The following is a 20,243-nucleotide window of genomic DNA, read 5'->3' as shown; positions in this document are numbered from 1 at the left end:
TTATCTTTCTTTCAACACAAAAATCATGAAAATCCGTCGAGTGGTTGATTCAGAATCGTGAAATAAAAAAATACTGTTTTGTTTTAATGTTATAGATGTTTTAATTGTTTTAACTTGGATCATCAAAATAAATAGAAAACCTTTTTATTTTGTCAAATTGTTATTCACATAACTATTACCAATTTTTTCCTTAAATATACTTATATTTGGCCTAAACAATTATCAGAAACCATCAAATCGTGCAATGATAAAAAATCAAAACTTTGCAACTATTTGTGTAATTCATGATTTTCTCTTTTAATCTTAAAATCGCTGTAACTTTATACCTACATCTTATCTATTTACATATTTGTATATACTATTGAAGTAAATTTTATTATCTACAACCTTCTTCCCGTCAATATTTCTGAAAAATAACAGAAAAGGAGAAACAAATAAGTTTTTACAAAAAATGTGAGATGAACTTTTACATTGAACAATTTAAGCTACAACACACACCGTTTTCAAGTAATAAGCAAAAAACCGCAAATTGGGGCATTTACACCTCCCACCACCAGAGAGCGGCAGGGTGATTTTATTCTCACCTATCATATATTCATTAGGGGACCCTCCCTGACACATTTTTGAAAAAATTGGGAATACATAGATTCGTTCCTCTATTTTTCCTTATTTGGACTTATTTGCTTGAACTATATATAAAATCCAATGTATGTTTGTTTGTTTGTTATTCCTTTATGGACTCTGAAACCGCTCGACAGATTGTAATTAAACTTTCAGGCATTATTAAGCATTATTCAATGATGGTTTGTGTGAAGTTTGGTGCAGATCCGTCAAAGGGGAGGGGGTCAAGGGAAGAGAAGGGTCAAGGGGCCCCAGTGGCTCTGGAGTTTCCCATGTTAACCTTATGAGTATACTCGTATTTAAATGGAATTAAAGAATCTTAACAGCTGGTTAAACTAAACAATTTGATTCTGTGATGTTCAATAGCGTTAAAAAGTTAATAGGTTTACCAACAGGGTGCAGCACTATTATTATTTTTAAATTTATGACAACAACTAATTTGCAACCAAAAGGTGAGTGAGCGTAGTTAACGAACTTCAACCTGGAGGCGAGTTAGCGTAGCGAACGAGCTAACCTGAAGGCAAGTGAGCGCAGCGAACGAGCTCCAACCTATAGGTGAGTGAGCGTAGCGAACGAACTTCGACCAGGAACAAGCTCATCTTGAAAATTAACGAGTATTTGACATAAAACAACATTAGGACAGGACGACGTCTGTCGGGCCAGCTAGTCACTAAATAATACCATGGATAAAACATACTGCCTTATTAGATTTCTTATCCTTATGGAACATTTGAAGACAATTTTATAGTTAGTTCTGTACAGTGTACTGTAGAGGTATTTTGTTTACAATTTGTTTCTTGTATTTCAGTAATTTTCATCAAATTTCATTTCATCAAATTTTGTTATTTCAGTAATTTAAAACCTCTTTTAACCAAATAAAAAGATATAATCATAAACAATAATTTGTCCCCTAGTTATATGACCAAACAAACAGTAAGCGCAAATCAAGAAATTAACCCTAAAATAATACAAACAAAACTTTGTTGACACTAGCACCCAGTGTCACCGTACATGAACTAGACACAAAAAACGTGCTTCAAAATTTACAATGGAATGAGAAGTCTACGTGTGTTGGTTAGTTTATTATTATACACAATTACTAAAAAACTGGTATATTTAGGCTTTTTATCAAAACCCATCCTCAGTCTCTGTTAATTTTAGTTTTTACTTTTTATGTTTACATATTTATTACAGTAGGGGAGAATTTAAACGTTGAGTGCACAGGTGTGCTGCAATTGGGGTTTAATATATTTGAACTTATCTAAAAGTAAAATAGTTTTCTGTGCTGCATTCTGTGGAAATATTGTGGCAATATTCTAAATCATGACTAATACAGAATGTTGTGATTATTCAAACCAACAGTTGGTGAAAGTAAACATCTGCTTTTATAGTTCGGCCGCTTAGAAAATGACCTCCTCTAGCATTGGTTTAGCATAAGCGCGCAGGTCGTTTTCTAAGCGGCCGAACTATAAATTATATTTATGTGTAAACATTGTAGTTCCAAAAGTCTGACATTGGACCTCTTAAAACGCTCTGGGGCTGAGCCCTTTTCACGGATCTGCTCCAAACTTCACACAAACCATCCTTGAATAACGCTTAATAATGCCCTGAAAGTTTCCTTACAATCTGTCGAGCGGTTTCGGAATCCATTAGGTACATACATATATACATACATACATACATACATAGTTCCTCTTTAATAGATATAAATGTAATTCTAAAGAACACTTGAAATAACTATAAAATATACAACTCATACTAAAAAATAAAACCATTAGGTAGTTGGACAATACCCAAAAATATTTATGTAAGGGTGGGGATAACTTAAATAAACAAAGGGAACTGTGATGTTAATCTCAAAGTAAACTCTAACTACCGATAACTATATTTCCAAAATTTACCAATTTAAATAAAATACCTCATATGCCTTGGAATGACTAGAAATATCACACAGCACTATAGCCACATACTCTAGAAGATCACAAATATTGATTATGGTTTGTTAAAACCATGATGAAGACTAGGTTTAACTCACTTAACGTTATTGTTGACAGTGCATTGTCTAATCTGTTTTATATATATATAATCACTAACGCAGAGGCAGCTCTGTGAACCCTCTGGCACTAACGCTCCTCCAGTTGCCCTGTAACAGAATGTCATTAGACAACAATGGTGTTAGTGTTTTGGAAGTTATAACATTAAAACTAACCTAACATGATGTGATTATACAGAGATTATACACATGACTAGGGGAAACCCGTCGAAATCGACGGTTACTTTCAAGGCTTACGTTAATTCATCTAGCTGTGATAAATTGGGTGAAATATACATATTTTGAGAATTAAGCATTGTTTAACCCTCCGAGTGTCACGCGTCATAAAAAAGACGCACAACACACTTTGTGTAGGGTCACGCGTCACTTTTAAGACGCACAAACATCGTTTACGGCGAAGGCTCTATGACTGACTGAATCGGATTGAACTGGATCGAGTTAGGTATCGTTCTTTCCGTTTTATTCTAAGCTTTCTCCAGAGTTCTTTTTCAGCGCTGTACGTTCTCTGAGCCGATCGTAATTAATTGTAGCAGACAGCTGACGTGCGTGTGCGTGTATTTGTAAACAGCTAGGTTACCCTCGGACCGATGACTGATGTGTTTTATTACGTTTATCATTGTTTTAGTGTTAAAAATCAAAAGTAGTGATATACGTGTTGCATTATAAGAAGATTTAAGTGGTTTTGAAGTGCTGGTTGATGATCCTGAAGAAGTAGGTAGTGATATTGATGTAAATTATTAGCCAGATTCCTAGCTATGGTTAGGCTATGCATTCTTAGCTAAACGCTATGTACTGAAATCTGTTTTTTGCCCATAACTTATTTATTTGCAAATCTACTTCCTTATATTATTATATATTTGTAATCCTCATAAAATTTAGAACAAAGTGGCTATTTTCAAATATTTGTAGGCCTATAATTTATAAAATTTCATTTCATTGAGCGCGAACTTATTTTTTTTTGAAAATTTTCAAAATTATATTTTTTTTTACCTAAAAATTTTTTTTTTGAAAAAATGTTCCTTATGTTTTATATATAATATTGAAGCCCATGATTTTCCAAACAAAATGGTATATAGAACATTAGAATTAACATTGTTTTAAGCTTCTCAGATCCGTTTTAATAAAACCTTGCAAATGCGCCAAAAATAGGTGGACATTAAGGCCTAAACTATGGACACTCGGAGGGTTAAAGAGTAATAAGTGCAAAAACAATAATGATATTAACCCTAGGAGTGGCAGATCGACAGAAAATGTCGATTTCAAAATGTGCCGCTGGAGTGGAGGGCGACAGAATATGTCGATTTATGTAACGTTTTTTTCAGTTGCATGTTAAGAACATTTAAAGTCGGTGAAATGACATAACTCTTATACCAATGGAAAGATAAGATTCCGAAGTTTCATTTTATTATAAGAATGAACCTTATAACATAAATACATCGATCTTATAATGAGTTACATTTAAACAAAAAATACGCACAAACTCGCGAACGCCATGTTTTGTTGCGCAATCGTAAATGATGAGTCATTTCAAAAATAAATAGCAGACGTAATTTTTGTCTCTGACAAAAGCAAGTGGTACCATTGCAACAAGCATGAAGAAATCTTTTATTCTGTATAAAGTATAATGTCATAATACATTCCAACAGCTGATGAACAATTTTTGTAAATAGCCTATTTTTACGTATTGTTCATGTGGCGGATCGACATAAAATGTCGATTTCTAAATCGCATATATATACAATGTGAAAAGTACAAAAACGTTGTTTTATATACCCTCTTGTAGACGAAGGACAGTAGAATTCAATGTTGTTAGGCTGGTCACACAAATAGAAGCTTTTGATTTTTCAAAGCTAAAGGAACAGAACACTTGTCATCGTCTAACCTAAAATGGCGGTGTCGTCGTGAGTTTTTGTCCGATAACAAAGAAGAAGTGTGGGTTTTATCCCTAATTTTACAATGTAATGTTCGTTTTAGTTTTTTATTTTGTATTAGGCGAAATATTTATGCATTATTTTGCATAAATATTTATACATGTGTGATCCAAAATAGGATAAAAAGTTAGTGAAGTTTTGTGGGCTATAACAGCTGATCAGTTGTTTTGTTTACATTTTTGCTTTTGTGAAAACCAAATATTCTATTACTTATCTTATTTAGTTATTCTTATATAGAATGATATTATTGGCTTCAAAAATGTATGGTTTTATCATATTGATTTATTAGTAGAGGGCATTTGTGGATCTATCAACGTGTAGTTGAAGAAATTGACGTTTTCCAATTTTTCCATATTATTGCTAGTAAATCTATAAAAATAATTCTTTTGTGTATATTATGACATGTCTATGTAGAGGAATAAATTCTGAACAAAATGCATATTTTGAATTGTGCAATAAAAAATTACGTTACATGTGACACGTGTTTGCTTTGGAAATAAAATTTGAAAAATTTATAAATTTTCTTTTTTTTACTTTTTTATAAAAATCTACCTTTCTAAAATTGGTTTGTATTACCATTTTTGAATTCTACTGACTATTACAAACAAAATGAATATACGGTTCAATAGTTTATCTCTACATACTAATTTTATACAGATTTTTGAAGAACTCCCTTACAAATTCACCAAAATGAGCGTGCCACTCCACAAAGCACATACTGAAAATCGGTCTCGCCACTCCTAGGGTTAATTGCGTTAGTTGCCAAATTTGGTTGATCATTCAATGATTAAAATATTTCCTATACTGTACGTCATCGGAGTTATTATTAGTATGTTATATGGTATTTATTCCTTTGGAAGAACCTTTAAATAGTATTAAAATCGTATTGTTGGATATTCTGTAGCTAAACACTTCCGTGATTTCATCAGTGTAATATGATTTTCTTTGAAAAGAAAATAATTTTTGGAAAGACATATTCTAACTTTAAAGGGAAGTATATCCGTCACAGTGCAAGTTTGATTTTTCCTTCGTCACGTCGCGTCAGTTTATATCGTACTTCTGTGCCAATGAATGAACCCTCTAGCATAGTTTTGAGAAATTGATTGTGGGGTTACTGTTAAAGCTGGAATTCCTTGACATGGGGGATGTCAGTTAGTTGTCTCAGCCTTATCAATAACATAAAGTTGTCAATATAATCTCTCTACGGAATGTTAGGTGTAGTGGAATACTTGAAGTGAAGTTGGCTTTTATTCTTCAACTGTTAGGGGCCTCCTAGTTCGTATGGTCTTGGCGGCTTCATTGGCAACAAATAATGCAAATGACATAGCAATTGGACATTTCCAAAAAGCAAAAATACTGTAAATTGGCTGTTACGTATATATCGACGTTTACATATTGTTAATCAACGTATCTTATAAAGGATTATGTGATCTAGTTTAAAAGGAATATGACCTTTCTGTCATGACAGTGGCTGTTTAAATAGTATTTTCTCTTTGTACCATATTTTACAGCCAAAATGTTGTGTTATTTTCAATAATGTTACCAACCCAGTGTGCCAAAGTTCGTAATGTAAGCAGGTGAAAATAATTTGTCTAGATGGGTACCATTTTAGGCAAGGTTTCTATGTTTGGATTTTATTAGACACGATAAGAGCAGATATTTCTACATAAATATTTGATATGTGTCGAATAATATGATAAAATGTAGGCAAAAGTGGTGAAAAAGGCAGACACCAACCCGTACAATAGATATAAGATAGTTCAATAAGAAATTATTTAAGAATTGCTGTGATAAAAGGATTTTCCACAGATTTCATAATCATGGTGTCTACTAAACCTGGTTTGAAAAATTCAAGGAGTTTTCCAGGAGAATTCAAGACAAATTCCTGAATTTTAAGAGCTACTATCGGAACCCGTTCAACTAATCGCAACCCGCTAATAATAATTTATTATTACTATTATGATTATTTTAATTTAAAACAAAACTTTTCCAAAGAAAATATTTTATACAACATAATAAAACAGTATAACTAGTAGGTAAGGCGACACCAGCTATCATCTCCTGCGATCGTGGGAATACCGGTGAGCATATCTTGCAGTCTCGTCAACACAGGCAATCGATCGCGGCAAAATAGGTTTGCATATTTTATGATTTCAGCGACACCGATAATCGTCTCCCGCGATCGCGGCAATACCCGTGAGCATATCCTGCGGTTTCGGCAACACCGATAATCATCTCCCACGATCGCGGCAATACCCGTGAGCATATCCTGCGGTTTCGGCGACACCGATAATCGTCTCCCACGATCGCGGCAATACCCGTGAGCATATCCTGCGGTTTCGGCAACGCCGATAATCGTCTCCCGCGATCGCGGCAATACCCGTGAGCATATCCTGCGGTTTCGGCGACACCGATAATCGTCTCCCGCGATCGCGGCAATACCCGTGAGCATATCCTGCGGTTTCGGCGACACCGATAATCGTCTCCCGCGATCGTGCCAATACCCGTGAGGATATCTTGCCGTTTCGGCGACACCGATAATCGTCTCCCACGATCGCGGCAATACCCGTGAGCATATCCTGCGGTTTCGGCAACACCGATAATCGTCTCCCGCGATCGCGGCAATACCCGTGAGCATATCCTGCGGTTTCGCCGACACCGATAATCGTCTCCCGCGATCGTGCCAATACCCGTGACCATATCTCGCGGTTTCGGCAACACCGATAATCGTCTCCCACGATCGTGCCAATACCCGTGACCATATCTCGCGGTTTCGGCGACACCGATAATCGTCTCCCACGATCGCGGCAATACCCGTGAGAATATCTTGCGGTTTCGGCGACACCGATTATCGTCTCCCGCGATCGTGCCAATACCCGTGACCATATCTCGCGGTTTCGGCAACACCGAAAATCGTCTCCCACGATCGCGGCAATACCCGTGAGAATATCTTGCGGTATCGGCGACACCGATAATCGTCTCCCGCGATCATGCCAATACCCGTGACCATATCTCGCGGTTTCGGCAACACCGATAATCGTCTCCCACGATCGCGGCAATACCCGTGAGCATATCCTGCGGTTTCGGCGACACCGATAATCGTCTCCCGCGATCGTGCCAATACCCGTGAGGATATCTTGCCGTTTCGGCGACACCGATAATTAATTGTCTCCCGCGATTTCGGCAACAAAAGCGGCAGTGTTTGGTTAGCCGACGATTCCGATGACCGGGCTGTGGATTCCCGGAGGTTTGGGTGGATTCCTGGAGTTTTCCAGGACATTTCAAGGTAAGATACAATTCCCGGAGTTTTCCCGGTTTTCCCGAATTTCCCGGAGAGTAGACACCATGATAATGGAACGTTATATGCAAAACATGACATGATAAAGAAGAAAATCTATTTTAAAATCTGAAAATGACAATGCAAATACTTATTTGGTAGAATTCAGTAACTTCCAATAAATATGTGTTGTTTGAAATACAATTTAAAAATGAACAGCTGTTTCATTAAAAAGTATCATTCACATGGCCAAAATGTAAACAACTCTGTGGAGGGATCTTTAAAGGCTTCTGGGGCAGAGTCCTAAGGGATTTTGCTTAGTTTTCCTTTTGATAACTCATCTACAGACCAAGACCTTTCTTTGGACAGCTACCAAGTTTCTACGCCCAGCCGTTCTCTCAAATTAGTGGGGAGAAAGTTTCCAATTAAATATTTAGATTTCCCCATGTTAATCTTATGGGAGAAACTCCAACTTTGATGGCCTGTGGGGCAAAGCCGGAGGATTTTTATTACAGGAATTGGTGAAAGGGGGCGTATACACAAAAAATACCTTATTTTGACACGTCGTTTGTAAAAATCCGTCCATTATTAACGGAGGAGTCGTGTTTCGTAGAAATCGCCTTCACGTATTATATATAAGGATGTACTTACCGTACAAAGAATCTTTCCAAGAAACCGTTTTTTACTTTCTCCCCATATAATATAGTATATTGTGAACGAGTTTGAGTGGATATATCTGTTTTGTAGTTTTTGAAAAAAAAGTGGTTTTTGAAGTGATGTCTGTTTGTGTGTGTGTGTTGGGGAATAATACATTGTGAGGTCCGATGCATGGATACACACCAACAACGTGAGCTCCGTTTTCAATGTGAGCTCCGACCCCCCGGAGCTCGGATTGAGAAAGCCTCTGATTCGTTGTCCTGATGACTTCGGCATCACGGAAATATCCGAAATAACTCGAAATAGGTTGGATCTCACTTTACTGCTATTTACCAAAGTGTGCGAGTGCAACAGCTTCCTGAAATCGACACCACGTCGCACTACGATCGCTTTTACACTCTTCGATACACACCAACATGGTTCCATACAGTCAATGTGAGTTCCGCCATTGTTCTGACTTCCGCTCCGCATTTAGTCATTTTCAGCGCGTTATCTCGAATTTTTTGTGCCAGAACGCGATCCAGTTAGACTATATCCATCAATGTCGTGTTTATACGCACTGAGGAGGGGGGAGGTAGCTTCGTCGTCAGCATAGCATTGTTGTAGTTTGTTGCGTTCTCCAGCTGTGTTTACCGCTGGATATAAAATAGACTGTAAATGAAGATAAGGATAGATTACATAAACCAAAGCCTTCTCTCAGGGTATAGTAATTATTTCCCCGAACAAAGCTCAGTCCCCAGGTACTTATTTATTATTCTAGTTGCTCTACCAATTCTCCGAATCAGTAATTAATAGTCAGCCATCCTGAAACAGCTGTTCCGTCTTCTGTTCTTTAAAATAAAAAAAATTGTATCCACAACTGTTGGTATTTGTTTTTCGGGACGTGATTTTTATTTCCTTCCCAATTTTCGGGGTAAAAAACTAGGTTAAATATTATTGCAGATAGCAATAATATTAAAAACAAACATCGTACTAAAAAACAATACTGTATAAAAAATAAACAAGTAACAAGATCTGTTGTTGACTAAACAAATTTAATTTTTGCTTCAATTAACTATGAAATATCAATCTAATAATTATAAACCACCACATGCTAACCTTAAATGGACATTTAACGTGAATACGACACGAATACAACTACATTTAAAAACTTGAGTAAATTGTTAAGGCCTAAAATATTTTGGTTACTTGTAAAAAAGCAGTAGAGTTTAGCAGGCCCAATCCTAAATTAAAAACGTCCAGTTTTGCTATTTAATGCCTAAAGAATCTGTGAAGCAAACCAGTGCCTAAACCAATTCAGTAATAAGTTGATAACTAATAAAACGTCAAGGATAGAGGAATCTAAATAAAGCCTGATCCACAAAGTTACCTCTAGACCAAAGAGCCAAGAAGTGCCAGCAGGATTGTCAAGGGTGACTCCCAGTCTTCGACTGACGACTCCGCTGTTGGTGATTGCCCACACCTCAGATCCTCCCACTGACACGGACTTCATTACAATATCTGTTCACAAAGAAAAAAAACCAACAATAAGCCTTTCTTTGTTTAAAGAAACCTCTTATGTGATGGTGAGTTCATGTTAGTTAAAAAAGAGATCATTGCAGACACTTTCCATCACGATTAGTAAAAAACAAAAAAAAAAATGGTTAAATGCCATTCCCGGATCCTGTCGCTTTCGCTTCGGCAGCTGCTGGAAGGATATGTGACCTCAGTCTCGCTATAGCCAGCATCAACAGTGCAGTCATGTTCATTGAGTTCTCCATTCTCGTTTGTTACTACTCTTCTATATTTTATCCAAGAGATTGCTTGTTTTTGTTTGACTACTATACAGTTAAATATGTAGTTTTATTTGTAATTTTACAGCTTTTGTTGAGTTTGTGTAGGCCTACTTATCTTGTTATGTGTTATGTACTTTTCAACCCAAGGAGAGGATCAGATTTGAGATCCCAAAACCTTGTGAAAACTTTTTTTAACAAATCGTTATGGAAAATATCCAAAATAAACTCTTAAATAACATGATCAATTAATTATAATGCTGTTTGTAAGAAGTAGTTCAGCATCAAAGAGTAAATTATAATTTTTTTGCCAATATATTGCTATATGTTATATATTGTTAATTCTATATTATTACTGACTTATTATCTACTAGCAGAGTACCCGTCCTTCGTACGGCGTTGGCGTATAAGTATAAAATGTTTATTGTAATTATACTCGAGCTTTGCATTTGCAATGGGGGAGGACACAGTTTGATAAAATTTGGTTCTTTAAATGTATGGTATGCTATAGTATAACACATCTACCATAGCCATAATGTTCTACCACTGCACCTAAACAATAGAAAAAAAATAAATTATCAAACATTTGCACAATATCACAAATTATTCATTGAATTAAAAACATTAACATAACAATCCTACTTTGACAGCTCTCATTGTGTATCACAGCTTTTTTGCTGCTTTTGTTCAAATTAGTTGTTGTCATAAATGCAAAAAAATAATAGTGCTGCACCCTGTTGGTAAACATTTTTAACTTTTTAATGCTAATGCATATCATAGGACCAACTTGTTAAGTTGAAGCAGCTGACTAAACTCTTTTAATTCCTTTTAAATATGAACAAGAGGTTCTACCCGCAAATTCACGGGTGTACAGAAGCTACCATTAAATTGATTTAATCAACTTTGAGTTTATATTTCACTAGCTGTGTACCCGTTCTACGCACGGGGATCTTATAGTATCAGTTGAAACCTTCTTATATAAAGAACAGTAGTTGGTTTGCATATTTTCAGATATGCTGGCCAAACTATTTATTAAACATAACTTCATTTTATGTCGTTTGTTGTTGTTCCGGATCGGTATGACAATCAATAAAAGGCTGAATTACCTGTGTCCGCCGGTCGATCCTAATGTATCCTATTACAGGAGATGCATTTCGGCGAAATTAAATCGCCATCATCAGTCCTAATATAAGGTTTGAGCTTCCCCATTAGGTGCATCTTGGAGTTTTTGAAACACATACACGAACTGTACACTTATACACATAACGAATAAAACATAAATACACGGTAGGCCTACTTTTATTTTTACTATGGACAAGTAGACGTGCGTCGGTCGTGTGCCGAGTCTTGACTGAAAACGCTCATTTAAAAAATGTAAGTTTCCCAGCAATATACAACACTGATTCAAGGTCTATTTCCCGGTTATCAAAACTCAAGAACAATTTTATGCACAGAATCTCTATTTTCATTTACTGTTACCCTACAAATTATTGCACTTGCGATTAATTAAATCCGTTATGTAAGGAAAAACGTTTTTAATCTTAATTGGTTTGGATTTGCTTTCAAAACGTGATCGGAAATGGTTGCGGTATTTGTAAACAACATTCAATGTAAACATATCAGTGACAGCTAGAAGAAATAATCTTGATTTGAACAGCTGTTCGTTATTTCATAGAAGAATATGTGCTAAACATTGGGAGAAAACTTTACAAAAATCGCACAAAATTGGGTTTTTAAACGTCCGTCATTTTATTTACAAAGTGGTGACGCCATATTTAAAATGGCTAAAGACAATCTCGCCAATCCAGTGAATGCATTAAAATGATTTGGAACTTGATATGTACTCTCGTTTTTCAGGAGTAGGCCGCGTAAAATGGCTCTTGGGTGTAACAGACTGGAAGACAGACAGAAATTTAGATGAGACTTGTTTCGGTTTTTCTAATGTACAACACGTAAAAATAACCTAAAAGTTTATGATTCTGAGCAATGTACAGACAAAACTCTAATTTTATTTATATAGATAAAGGGCCCAAGTTCGAGAAATTGTCATCTGAAAGTATGATAAAAGCAGTGGAACCTTCATACCTTACGTCCTAAGGTGGAGTTGATATCTTAAGAAATGTATAAAAAAGTAGGGGGGAACTCATTTGCAACTCACCCTGTATAAAACAATTCACAATTATTTTCCTCATAATTTTTTTTAGTTTTGAACAGCCACCATTTTGAAATGACTCGATGAAACTTGACCATTTTCAACCCAGGCCGAGATAATGTATTCAAGCACTTGTGTGCCAAATTTCATGAAAATCGGTTCAGGCATTCGGTCGTTATAGCCAATTCATGGGGACCCAGCATCCTCTTACGGCCGCCATTTTGATGACGTCATTACGGACGACCCAGGTCCTTAAAAATTGGGGTCTGGGCGGTTTTAGGTTCAGAAACTTGTATACTATAACCACCTAAAATTGCAGCCTCTCTGCCAGAACTGAAATATTTTCCTGCTACCCAACCTGACTATATATGTTAATCGGGAATGTGAGCTATCATCATGCCAAATTTCAGCCCAATCCGTCCAGTAGTTAATGCATGATTGAACTTTAAACAAACAAACAAACACAAATACTTACATAAACATATTAGAAAGATAAGATTTACAATTTTTACTAATTCATTGCTATATAAATTATATTTAGATCTGAATTAGCTACTTACGTAAATATTTACCTTTTAAGACTATATCGTGTATATAGTAATTAATGAAGAAATTATAAGAAAAAGAAATTGAAATTCATATCATTAAGTAGAATTTTATTTCAGTCTAATATTATGGTCAAATATTCAGACGGTAGGCCTACATTGAGGACTATAACTGTTTTACAACCAACAGTTATAACACAGTACAGTATAATAAACAGTTCTCTGGTTTTGCAATTGTAGCCACCTGAATCCTTAGGTCCACTGCCAGCGTCTATGACTGCTTGCCAGTGAGTGCCCTCGGGAAACACTGATGTCACCTCCTTGCGGACAAATATCTTGCCTTCACAGTTGACCACCCAGATACACCACAAGCCCACAGACACTTGCTTCAGCGTGGGACCTAGAGGTGGCTCCACACACTCCCACACCTCACCTGCAATACATACCAAGTCAAACATCTTGCCTTCACAGATGACTACCCAGATACACCACAAGCCCACAGACACTTGCTTCAGCGTGGGACCTAGAGGTGGCTCCACACACTCCCACACCTCACCTGCAATACATACCAAGTCAAACACCTTGCCTTCACAGATGACTACCCAGATATACCACAAGCCCACAGACACTTGCTTCAGCGTGGGACCTAGAGGTGGCTCCACACACTCCCACACCTCACCTGCAATACATACCAAGTCAAACATCTTGCCTTCACAGATGACTACCCAGATATACCACAAGCCCACAGACACTTGCTTCAGCGTGGGACCTAGAGGTGGCTCCACACACTCCCACAACTCACCTGCAATACATACCAAGTCAAACATCTTGCCTTCACAGATGACTACCCAGATATACCACAAGCCCACAGACACTTGCTTCAGCGTGGAACCTAGAGGTGGCTCCACACACTCCCACACCTCACCTGCAATACATACCAAGTCAAACATCTTGCCTTCACAGATGACTACCCAGATACACCACAAGCCCACAGACACTTGCTTCAGCGTGGGACCTAGAGGTGGCTCCACACACTCCCACACCTCACCTGCAATACATACCAAGTCAAACACCTTGCCTTCACAGATGACTACCCAGATACACCACAAGCCCACAGTCACTTGATTCAGTGTGGGACCTAGAGGTGGCCCACACACTCCCAAACCTCACCTGCAATACATACCAAGTCAAACATCTTGCCTTCACAGATGACCACCCAGATACACCACAAGCCCACAGACACTTGATTCAGTGTGGGACCTAGAGGTGGCTCCACACACTTCCACACCTCACCTGCAATACATACCAAGTCAAACACCTTGCCTTCACAGATGACTACCCAGATACACCACAAGCCCACAGACACTTGCTTCAGTGTGGGACCTAGAGGTGGCTCCACACACTCCCACACCTCACCTGCAATACACACCAAGTCAAACATCTTGCATTCACAGATGACTACCCAGATACACCACAAGCCCACAGACACTTGCTTCAGTGTGGGACCTAGAGGTGGCTCCACACACTTCCACACCTCACCTGCAATACATACCAAGTCAAACACCTTGCCTTCACAGATGACTACCCAGATACACCACAAGCCCACAGACACTTGATTCAGTGTGGGACCTAGAGGTGGCTCCACACACTTCCACACCTCACCTGCAATACATACCAAGTCAAACACCTTGCCTTCACAGATGACTACCCAGATACACCACAAGCCCACAGACACTTGATTCAGTGTGGGACCTAGAGGTGGCTCCACACACTTCCACACCTCACCTGCAATACATACCAAGTCAAACATCTTGCCTTCACAATTTACCACCCAGATACACCACGAGCCCACAGACACTTGATTCAGTGTGGGACCTAGAGGCGGCTCCACACACTCCCATACCTCACCTGCAATACATACCAAGTCAAACACCTTGCCTTTACAGATGACTACCCAGATACACAAAGAGCATACATAAACTAGCTTCAGTGTGGGACCTAGAGGTAGCTCCACACTCCCACACCTCACCTGCAATACATAACAAATCAAACAAATCGGCAATTACCTCTGAATACTCATTAGTGGACTTTAATTAAACAACTGAAAGCTTAAAGAGTTTCAAGTGTTGATAAAAGGTGAGGGAAAATAAACTGCACCTTTATTACCAAATTTTCTAAAATAAAAATTACCAATGAATCTTTTTTGGTTTAGTAACTTAGAGAGGTGTAAGCATAGACAAAAAGAATTATATAGACTGTCAGCAGTGCTGCGGTTACCATAGGTTCCGGCGCACACCGCTGTAGTTTACGTAGCGCGTACGCCGTAACTACATGGCGCTCCAAGCGGTGTGCGCCAGAATCTATGGTAACCGCAGCACAGCTGACGGTCTATATTTAATCCTTTTTTTCTATGGCGTAAGTGAGCTCAGATGTCAAATTTGATCTGTTTAAAAATAAACAAAGGGTCAATAACTTGAAGTAAACTTTTTGTAGAACATTGGGCAATAATTCAATGAAAAATATACTTGAGTCGGGTAAGGGTGCGCTCTACCCCTGACGCGCAACTGAATGCAAGGGTTTGCAAGATTACTGTTTTCACCTGCTACATTGAAGGTAGAATCAAAGTTAAGGTCTCATATTAGAGAGGATGAAATTTTCTGTGTTTCATTATTTAATTTATTTTAAATACACACCTTCGATTGGTATTTGCACTACTATAAGCCGTTTAGAGTGCGTAGCTATCATTATTGGTTAATTTGAAAACAGTAATCTAGGAAACCTTTGCAAGCGCTTCTCGGGGCACTGTCCAATGGTGCAACATAGCAACTGAAGCCCGAGCTGAGATTTCCGAGCTGAGGTAGAGCGCACCCTTAAGAGCTAGCTTACTGTATGGTGCTTTAGACACAGAAAAAAGAACATAGAATGTATTTATAGTCCTTAAAATATTTTAAAGAATTTTTACTAAGACTCAAATAAATTATATAAAAAACAAAACATCTTTTTTGTAAACATTTTTGTAAAGAAACAGTCCAAACCCTTCATAGATTGAAAATGATATCAGTGACAGTTAAATATATAAACTTTTATGTACAATGAATACCAATTTAATCAGTCTATGAAAAATACAGAAAATTATAATTGACATTGTCATCATAGTAAAAAGCTACAATAATTATATGCTAAAAATAGACATTAAGAAATTAAAATACTTAGAGGCTGAAATTCATTCAACTGTACAGATGTTAAGATTGGTAAACTTAAATAAATAAATATATCTTTACTAGCCACCATACCCGTGCTTTGCAACGGGAAGAGAACGCTTAAGAGAATAATTATTATTCTATAGATCTGCTGTATGTAAGTCATAAGTCATAAGTATTTTATTGCATAAAACATTCTTCATTACAAAGGCAATGGTGAATAGATGCATGGTCAATCAATAAGTTATAAAAACTAAAAGTAATAAGTTACAACAAAATACAACAAGAACAGCACAATTGAGAGATAGTTACCAATTCAGACAAGTTAGAAAAAAGACAAATTTAAATAAAGATCTTGAAGCAATATCAGAGAAAAATACCCCCGCCGCAGCAAACCTGCAGACTAAGCGAATTTCCATTTGACTGGTTGGATTTACACTGAAATGTCTACTTAAAATATAACATTTATTCCCGATTTAAATAGAATTAGTTTAACAAGTAGCCTACTTAGGTTTGCTGCATCAGGGAGGGTAAAACTGTTTTTTTTTTTTTAAATGTTAATAGTTAGTAAGAAATAAAAACATTTTCCAAATTTGATCAAAATATGTTGATAAACAAGCAAACTACAACAGTTTACTCATTCTCCATAAGAATAACATGGGAATATTAAATTTACAATTTTTTGGAATTTTCTCCGTAACCATTAGGCGCATAATAACGCTTCAATATACTAAATTATTTGTTTTTTGAAGCTCTACAAAATGGTTTGGAAATTAATTGCTAAATTTTATGTTTTTTGGGTCAAAATTGGGAAAAACCTATTTTTACCCCATAAAACCCCCCGTAAACACCCGTTCCCATGGTCCGATCATGCTGGATCGCGAACTCGTTCGAGTAGACGTAGGTTTACACGTTTGTACCAAATTTCATTAAAATCGGATCATTTTTGCTCGAGTTATCGTGCTGACGGACACATATATATATATGAATTTGAACGGATGGTGTTTTTGGCCTCTAGGGACCTCAAAACGAAAAAAAAAATCGGTCCCGCGTTCAGGTCTTACCATGAGTACTACGGTAATAGCTTATTCCCTATATGGGAAATTCGCTAAAACAATTAAAAACATTCTGTGTCATATTTTACATAAACTAATGGTCAATTAATGTCACGGTCATTTAGGAAATCTGCCAGGAAGTAATATGATTTCTCCACCAATAATGATTTAGCCCAAATTTTAAATTTTTGTGGTGTATAGGATTTTATTTTTGAGGGGATCTTATTATATAGACAAATCCCCATATAGATGGGGTTTTTTTCAAAATGAGAGTGTTTATGAATTGGATAATTTAGCAGATTTGGGTTTCGGGTATTATAACTATGAGTGGGTCTAAATTCATCAAAAAGTGGATTATTTAAATGAACAAAATTTACTGTTTCATAGATGTACAAAGAAGTCAATGGCATTATTTTTAATTCCTTAAAAGAACGACGACAGCTTGATCCATATTCTGCCCCTATCATCACTCTAATAATACTTTTTTGGACTTTAAAAACTTTGCTAATATCCCCTGAGTTTCCCCACAGAACAATTCCATAACGAAGCAGAGAGTGTATATAAGCATAATAAATAATTTTTAATGTTGCTAGTGACACTGAATTTTGAATACATTTAATTGCAAACCTAAAAGAAGTCAACTTACTAACCAAATATTGAATGTGTGATTTCCAATTAAAACTTTGATCTATATTAATTCCAAGAAATTTATATTTATCTGTGATATTAAAATCCGTTCCATTGAGTTTGTGGTTATTGTTAATTCTGATGTGGAATTGCATAATGTTAGATTTAGATTCATTTAGTAAAAGTCCATTTGATTCAAACCATTTCTTCAGATCTTTCAGTGTTAATTTCAAAGTGTTTCAGGTTTTTTTCCTGAACTATTACACTTGTATCATAAGCAAATAGTACGAACCTTTTGGAAATATGTGCTGGTAGGTCATTTATATATATAAGAAAGAGTGTGGGTCCTAAAATTTACCAAGGGTCTGATGGGGACGTCAGGCTTATGGATCTTGGGGAGGCCTCTGAGTATAGGGGCTTGTGGATTAGTTACTTTCAGTGAGGTGATTTCACTTTTTGATAAAAGGTTTTTACTTTCTGAAATGGCTTTATTTATCAATTTGCTGTAAATTAAAGTCAGATCTTTATTTAAAGTATGTATTTTGTTAGCGTTCAAAAACGTTGTTACCTTATTTACATAATCGTTTTTGTACATTATCACAATTGAGTTGCCCTTATCAGCTTTGGTGATAAGAGCGTTGTGGTCGGTAAGCTTATGCTTGACGCTCGTTAGGACATGTCTCATGGCGTTGAACTTCAAATGTTTTCTTGTACGTGGGGGATTTTTTGCGATACATCTAGCTTTATCACTCATAATGATTCGAGCAGCTTCACGTACCTCATTATTTTTTATTTGTTTAATTGAAGCTTCAGTGTCTAGTAACTCAGTAAACAGACTATATTTCTTGTTGTTAGGAAAATTAAAATTTAAGCCTTTGCACAGTAAATTTAACTCCTCATTTCCAAATTCAATTTTTGTGTTGTTTACAACTCTTTTAAAAAAGAGTTTCCTTCAGAACAGAAAACAAGCTTGGTTCATTGTTAAAGGAACGCAGTCCCACGATGACGCAATCTTTTGATAAAACTGGCGTTTACAAGATCAATTGCACCGATTGTACGAAATATTACATCGGCCAAACAGCACGTTCCTTTACAAAACGATTCAAAGAGCATATTCCAAAAGCGTCAACAGCCCACTAAACATCATCTTTTGCCGAACATTTAATATCCCAAGGCCACAATTATACCAACATTAGCAGCAATATGGATATTCTACATTTTTGTAAAGACAGATATAAACTTAACACATTGGAAGAGTTTGAGATATATAAGGCAGTAAAATCCGACCACCATAATGTACTAAATGACCAACAATTTTTCTCGTCTAATTTTATGTATGACACTGCCATCGGTTTACTGGAGAGGGGAGGTGTGATTGATAGGACGCAACCTGGGATGATAAGATAACGGACGTACACCACTGCACTGACCACCCGCAGTCTGGACTCAAACTCCGCCGGGTTAGTGTCGTCTGTTTCTTAACTGATCAGTTACCATAAATGTCTCGTGTTCGTGTTTGTGTCGTCTTTAAATGTTTATTTATTTTCGTGTAAATGTGACGCTCTTCGTATGAAGAAAGAAAACTGTCCTTGTGCAGCCTGATGATGGTGTCACACAGACACCGAAACTAGTTGTTCTAACAACAAATTTGGATTGCTTAATAGCAGGTATTTGAACCTTTTAGCGAATTTCCCTATAGGGAAGTAGCTATTACCGTAGGTCTCATGGTAAGACTTAGGCCCGGGACCGATTTACTTTTTCATTTTGATGTCCCCAGAGGCCAAAAACACCACTCGTTCAAATTTTTATATATGTATATATATATATGTGTCCGTGAACACGATAACTTGTGTAATTTTTATCCGATTTTGATGAAATTTGGTTTGAAGGTGTAAGGCGGGATAAACTTGAATGAGTTCGCGATCCGGCATGATCGGACCATGGGAACAGGGTTTTATGGGGTAAAAATAGGTTTTTCACACTTTTGACCCTCAAAACACAAAATTTCCCAATTTTTCTCTAAACCTTCTTAAAGAGCTTAAAAAAACAAACAATTCAGTATATCAAAGTGTTTTTGTACGGTTATTGGTTACGGAGAAAACTAAAAAAATGGTAAATTTAAAATTCCCATGTTATTCTTATGGAGAATATTGTAAAATGTTGTAGTTTGCTTGTTTATGGATATCTTTTGATCAAACTTGGCAAATATATTCATTTTATATTGAGCAATAATTATTTTACTTAAAACACACACTTTATTAGTTTCCTTGTAGCAGCAAACCTAGGTACTCGTTAAACCTAATGTTATTTAAATAGATCAATTGAAAATCAATTCAGCCAAATGGAAATTCGC

The 20,243-nt window shown here is 36.6% G+C and overlaps 1 protein-coding gene across 1 annotated transcript in view; it reads right to left on the bottom strand.

The window, feature by feature from the left end:
- Positions 1–208: 208 nt before the first annotated feature.
- Positions 209–20,243, bottom strand: part of LOC128998992 (tectonin beta-propeller repeat-containing protein-like) — a 128,556-nt gene continuing 108,521 nt past the window's right edge. The window contains exons 14-17 of the mRNA XM_054425352.1: positions 14,179–14,424; positions 13,253–14,056; positions 9,909–10,039; positions 209–2,764 (exon numbers count right to left, since the gene is read on the bottom strand). Coding sequence (XP_054281327.1) covers positions 2,711–2,764; positions 9,909–10,039; positions 13,253–14,056; positions 14,179–14,424 — 1,235 coding nt within the window. The 3' untranslated portion in view covers positions 209–2,710. The remainder of the gene's footprint in view (positions 2,765–9,908; positions 10,040–13,252; positions 14,057–14,178; positions 14,425–20,243) is intronic.

Source organism: Macrosteles quadrilineatus, unplaced genomic scaffold (assembly GCF_028750875.1).
Source record: "Macrosteles quadrilineatus isolate MER2022 unplaced genomic scaffold, UCM_ALF_1.0 Scaffold_1__1_contigs__length_201487025, whole genome shotgun sequence".
Taxonomy (NCBI): Eukaryota; Metazoa; Arthropoda; class Insecta; order Hemiptera; family Cicadellidae; genus Macrosteles; species Macrosteles quadrilineatus.
Note: the sequence above shows the minus strand (reverse complement) of the source record. Positions and strands in the feature narration are given on the sequence as shown.